At 35.5% G+C, this 6,649-nt stretch overlaps 1 protein-coding gene across 2 annotated transcripts in view; it reads left to right on the top strand.

Annotated features, from left to right (window-relative positions):
* The window catches only part of LOC121431455 (GDP-fucose protein O-fucosyltransferase 1-like), a 7,691-nt gene extending 1,312 nt beyond the window's left edge, over positions 1 to 6,379 (top strand). For both annotated transcript variants that reach the window (XM_041629033.1, XM_041629032.1), the window contains exons 3-8: positions 873 to 970; positions 1,277 to 1,454; positions 2,339 to 2,474; positions 3,323 to 3,518; positions 4,515 to 4,739; positions 5,329 to 6,379. In XM_041629033.1, coding sequence (XP_041484967.1) covers positions 873 to 970; positions 1,277 to 1,454; positions 2,339 to 2,474; positions 3,323 to 3,518; positions 4,515 to 4,739; positions 5,329 to 5,502 — 1,007 coding nt within the window. In that variant the 3' untranslated portion in view covers positions 5,503 to 6,379. The remainder of the gene's footprint in view (positions 1 to 872; positions 971 to 1,276; positions 1,455 to 2,338; positions 2,475 to 3,322; positions 3,519 to 4,514; positions 4,740 to 5,328) is intronic.
* The last annotated feature ends 270 nt before the right edge of the window (positions 6,380 to 6,649 follow it).

Here is a 6,649-nt window from a genome sequence, read left to right as displayed (position 1 = left end):
TTTCTTAAAGTGCAATCATCATGTGTAAAAGTGATATCTGTAGAAAGCATGATTATTCTTCTTTACAATCATGTGTCATTTGTAATGCTAGTGTTATCATGAAATACACAGGCATGATAATACGCAGCAATGTTAGAAATGAAATGTTGCAAAATGCGTCGTTTCCAATTGTTTCGAGGATGGACCGAGTGCATTCACTGTCACCTGCATGGTAGAAATTCTATAGAAATGGAGACTCTTGTTAGAAATCAATGCATTTTGCAACATTTCACTTCTGACTTTTCTCAATGTTCAGGGTAATTGCATATTCCATGATTACATAATCACAGCAAATGGCATGTCATTGTAAAGAGGAATAATTCAGCTTTGCAATGATACCAGTTTCATCTTTAATACTTCATTAATTAAAAAGATATCATCCCCCAAATTGAGTTGCAAAACTTTTTTTGAGGGGTTTATATTCAAATGCTGATGTAACCACAATAAAAAAAACAAATGATGCACAAGCCTATATTTACCAAACATCAGAGAGCGATACAGATAACCATGCATGAGGTGTCCCACCAATGGCTTTTCCGAACATACAGATTATTTTTAGAGGAATCCAAATTCTTTAACCGACCCCAAAATTGGTTGAAAATTATACCTTATTCATCATTCCTTTGTTATTGTTCATTTATTTTCTTTAATTCATTTTATACTGCAATTGGCCTGTTCATTTGTGCAACTACTGCTTTAAACAACTTATAGGTTAAAATCTGATTGCATCTTGTTTTTGACCCCCCAAATAATGGTATATTTGAAGCAATCCTCTCTACGTCATGGATGTGGTGACTTCAGATTTATATTTTAATTATTCGATCTCATTTCAGGAAGGTTTGGTAATCAGGTTGAACAGTATATTGGATCACTGGTATACGGCAAAGCTATGGATAGAACGATAATACTGCCACCTTTCCTCACTAAACATGTAAGGTTCCTAATTTTTCCTGCTTTTCTTCTTCTCCTTATCATTGTCATCATTATTATAATCATTATGATTATTGCTATTATGATAATAATAATTTTTATCACTATCATCATTATTGTTATTCGCTGAATAGTTGTTATTATACAATATCAAAGGTTTACAGCTCCTTCCATGAACATTTGGACCCCGAAAAATTTAAGAGCGCTACAATGTCAATTGCTGTAATAATTTATAACAATTTGCAATTTTAAAATAAATGAAACAAATTTCATTTAAGAATTGAATTATATTGATTATTTATTCTAGGGGCCTGTCCCGTTCAGTAACTGGTTCCAAGTGGAACACATTCGGGATTTCTATCCTCGTATCATCACAATGGAAAGGTTCATGTCAGAACTGGCGCCAATCTACTGGCCGGAAAATAGAAGGGTCGGTTACTGCTGCAGTTTCCCTGGAATGAAAACTTGCGGATTGATAACCAGTGGTTGGTATAATCACGGGCTCTATAAGGGGCATGGGGGAGGGGAATAAATCGACGTAATTGTGACAATATCTATTTCTCAATAGGAAATTGGTAGTATAATTATATTTTTATAATTTTTTAAGACCCGGTTCTTTATTTCCAATACTCCCCCGTTTTTTTTTTGGGGGGGGTATGGTCTTATTTGGTGTCCCTTTTTCTTCTCTCTCTTTTCGTTGCCGGCTTTTTCAGTTTCTTTAGTGATGCCTTTGCCTCCTTTGCGCGGCCGCCATATTGGCTTACCTTACTATAATTCAACAAATGGGTCATCATGAATTAAGTTGAAGAATGGTATTGTTTTACGTAAACAAATATGATATGGCATTGAAATTGAACAACATAGATTTCTTGTAATTTTTAAGAATTCATGTGTCGCAAATTTTTTTATGTACTTAGATGTATACCCACAATCCATATTTTTAATGCCCCTCATCTCTATCGATGACATCAACAAATCTTGAATTGAATTCCATGACAGGGGCCGCGGAAACCGGGGTGGGGGGTTTGGGGGGCTTCAGCCCCCACTTTTTCCAAAAACGTAAAAATTACCATATTATGATTGTGATTTTTTGCATGTTCAACCCCCCCCCCCACTTTGAAAACCGTTCCGCAGCCCCTGCAGGACTATTGGAGAATTCGAATACACAATGAAAAAAAAAAACATTCTTCAATTATTATTATCGGTAGTTAATTATTCTGAAATGACGAAACCAATGCAGATTCCTGGACAAAGGTATGTAAAATATAGGATAAATTTCACGAGCAAAATTGTGGTGAAATTTTTTTTTATGCTATATAAGGAATAAAAAGAAGCTTGTTAAGGAAACTTTTGATTACTTATCTTTCAGAACACATATCTGTCGGATTGTGGAATGTCTATAACATCACTTTTGTAGATGAATATGCACTGCATTGTAATAAGGATCATGCCGATATCACAGATGAAAACAACATGGGCGCTGTCAGGAATTGGGGTGTAAGAAAGTAAGTAGTCAAATATGAATTTTAGAGAGACACATAAAGAAAACGAGAGTGAGAGAGGGAGGGGGGGGGGGAGACAGACAGAAATGGGCAGACAGAGACAGGGGGGGGGGGGGAGGGTGGTAGCTGTGTTGGATCTACTACTACTACTATACTGCTACTACTACTACTACTACTACTACTACTACTACTACTATACTGCTACTACTACTACTACTACTACTACTACTACTACTACTACTACTACTACTACTACTACTACTACTACTACTACTACTACTACTACACTACTTCTACTATACTTCTACTACTACTACTACTACTACTACTACTACTACTACTACTACTACTACTACTACTACTACTACTACTACTACTACTACTACTATACTGCTACTACTACTACGACACTACTACTACTACTACTACTACTACTACTACTACTACTACTACTACTACTACTACTACTACTATACTGCTACTACTACTACGACACTACTACTACTACTACTACTACTACTACTACTACTACTACTACTATACTGCTACTACTACTATTACTACTACTACTACTACTACAACACTACTACTACTACTACTACTACTACTACTACTACTACTACTACTACTACTACTACTACTACTACTACTACTACTACTACTACTACTACTACTACTACTATACTTCAAATACGACTACTACTACCACCACTACTACTATACTACTACTACTTCTACTGCCACTGCTACTTTTATTACCTATACTACTGCTTCTTTTACTGACTGATGACAAATTTCTTTACTGACTGATGACAAATTTCTTTACTGACTGATGACAAATTTCTTTTCAGTTTACCATCAGACGATCACCCAGTTGTGATGATGACATGGCCACTGGCTCCCTTCCCTATGTTAGCAGGCAATCGTATCATACAGAGATATTTCAAGTGGAACTTAACAATATTTGGCATGGCACTACATCACATGGATCACCTTTTCCATGGTGAACCATTTATAGGTATTCATCTTAGAACAGGCCAAGATTGGGTGAGTTAATAAAAACTTCATAAATTATGAAATGGCAAAAGTTGAAGAAGTAGCATTTTTTAGAATCATTATAATGGAAGTAGTAACAGTAGACCCGGTATGGAGTTATTAGAATATTAGAAATGAATAAGAATATTAGTAGCAATATTATAGTATTATCGTACTACTACTACTATTTCAAGTAGTAGTAGCACTACTACAAGTAGTAGTCAATATTTGTAGTAGTGGTAGCATAGTAGTAGTAGTAGTAGTAGTAGTAGTAGTAGTAGTAGTAGTAGTAGTAGTAGTAGTAGTAGTAGGAGGAGTAGTAGTTGTAGTAGTAGTAGTAGTAGTAGTAGTAGTAGTAGTAGTAGTAGTAGTAGTAGTAGTAGTAGTAGTAGTAGTAGTGGTAGTAGTAGTAGTAGTAGTAGTAGTAGTAGTAGTAGTGGTAGTAGTAGTGGTAGAAGTAGTAGTAGTAGTAGTAGTAGTAGTAGTAGTAATAGTAGTAGTAGTAGTAGTAGTAGTGGTATTAGTAGTAGTAGAAGTATAGTAGTAGTAGTAGTAGTGGTAGTAGTGGTAGAATAGAATAGTTGTAGTAGTAGTAGTATAGTAGTAGTAGTATAGTGGTAGTAGTAGTAGTAGTAGAAGTAGCAGTAGTATAGTAGTAGTAGTAGTAGTAGTAGTAGTAGTAATAGTAGTAGTTATATTAGTAGTAGGGCCTAGTAGTAGTAGTAGTAGTAGTAGTACTATAATCCAACCTATTGAAAACATGCAAATGAATGAATTATAAAAAAAGTCTCTCGTTCTAGTTTAAGATTGTGTGAATTAAACCCAAACCCCAAAGCTTTGACCATGGGAGGGTTTCATGAACATAACAGCCAGTGATCTTCAGTGACAAGTGTATTATGAGCCAATCAGATGCAAGGACTTTGGTAGCTTATAACAAACAGTCATTTAAAATCACTGAATACTTGCCCATGAAATGTACCCATGGAATGAATTGTTGCCTCCCTTCAGGAGATAGGATGCAAGAAAGTAGAAGGGATGGGTATCGGAATGGCATCATCCCAGTGCCGTGACATCACAAAGGACCCGGTTACCATGGCAATGTGTTATCCTACCAAAGAGCTGATACTTGAAGAAACCAGAGCGGCCGTGGAGAAGTTCAAGACGAGGCATGTCTTCATCGCTACTGATAAACTATCCTATCAGAAGGAACTACAAAAACTCTTTGGAGATGAGGTTGGTGTATGTAGAAAGATATAAGGCGTTTCTATGGTGTGTGTGGGGGTGGGGGACTTGCACCCCTATGATAATAAGAATTGAGAAGAACAGGAAAGAAGTACTAGTATGCAAAACAGAGGGTTGCAGTGTGTAACTATACATTTCATTATTGTATAAAGCTCAACTTTGAGCCATCTTACAACCCCCACTTGCAAAATTGGTGCCATCCAGATTACCCTTACATATAATATTGAATAATTAGAAAGCAGGGTCCCGTTTCATACAGATTTGTTTAAGTAGCAAATTCAAAATTTCTATAACACGTTTACTATCAGCCAATCAAATCGAATGATTTCAGTAGCCTTTAACTGTTATTGTAAATTTGTTATTTATGAAACGAGTCCCAGATCCATCCCTAAAAGTACGGTTTCCTGAATTATCCATTTGCCTTTTTAAAATACCTTTTTAATCTCATCCCTTCGATTTTACTGAGAAAATGCACGTCAAAATAAAAATGATATAAAAAACACACAGAATAAATGCGGCATATAATTTACACAAATTTAGAGATTGAAATAATTATTTCAGTCTTTATCCTTTTTCACAGGTCAAAGTTCATCATCTTGATCCTGACATACCCCAGATTGACCTCATTATTCTTGGCCAATCAGATTTCTTCATTGGTAATTGTGTCTCATCTTTTACATCATTTGTCAAGAGGGACAGAGACGCCAACGGCAAACCTTCATCCTTCTGGAGTTTTGGTCTTCAAGAAATATAACGGATTGTATTCATAGACTGCCTATGACAGACTTATCATTGATCATGGACTTTGGATGATGTTCAGTTTTTATAGGGATGACTTAACTTGTCAAAAATTGACAAATTTGCTTCTTATGAAATGAGAGGTACAGTTGTGCTCAACGGTCTGTGAGCCCCACCACAAAATGCACTCCTTCATGCCGATTGTTGACAACACTTTGATTTTTGATGAGCCCAAAGAAACAAACTTAATTGAATGTAATAAGCATGGCCAACTTGAACACTTAAAATGCTAGATCAAAAAGAAAAACCACACGCGAATCATTTGATTGCGCAGGGCCCTCTCCATCCAGATTGTGTCAATCTGGGTACGGACTCGCGTTACATCCTTTTTTATTGTTGCTGTGAGCCCTGTACTTGTACCCAGGGTAACTTTCTTTTTTTCCCCCTTTTCTTGAGTCTTGATTCTATGTTTGATTCTAATGTGTTGTAATCTTCAACAACTATATAGCTGTATTTTACTATTTTGTATTACGTGGATGCTCTTTCTGTAAACTCTCATGGATTGGAAAGGAAGACCTTTGGGTTATAGTTATTAAGTTAATCTTTTTCTTTTCCAAGCATCCATGTAACACTCCTCATTGTATTGTTTGTATATTTTGTTTATATGTTTGATCATGCAGAATAAAATAATAATAATAAAATATCTTAATTTTTCTGGTGGGGTTCACAATTACTTCTGAGCACCACTGTATACCATCTCTCTTGTGTGTATAGTCAGCAATACCTGAATTTGTAAGGACAAATTGGAAGTTATCAACCATCAAACTAGGTTAAAGGTATTGTTTAACTTTGTGAGCAGCCAATTTAAAAAATTCTCAAACCAAGATGAAACATGTGTACAAGTGCATGTATTAGAACTAATAAACCCTGAAAACAACCATTATTGAGAATGAAAAGCTAACACTACAAGGCAAACACCGATTTTGTAAATAGTTGTCTTATAGATGCCTAAATAGTACACATAAGTGTATGGGATGAAATTAAGATGGTGTTTCCGGTCACTTTATATTTCAATTTTTGAAGTACTAAATTATTTTCGAATGCAATTTTTTCTGGGCTTCATTTTTGTAACATATCACAGACACAGGTGACAAGTGTGACCT

This window comes from Lytechinus variegatus, chromosome 17 (genome assembly GCF_018143015.1).
Source record: "Lytechinus variegatus isolate NC3 chromosome 17, Lvar_3.0, whole genome shotgun sequence".
Classification (NCBI taxonomy): domain Eukaryota; kingdom Metazoa; phylum Echinodermata; class Echinoidea; order Temnopleuroida; family Toxopneustidae; genus Lytechinus; species Lytechinus variegatus.
Note: the sequence above shows the minus strand (reverse complement) of the source record. Positions and strands in the feature narration are given on the sequence as shown.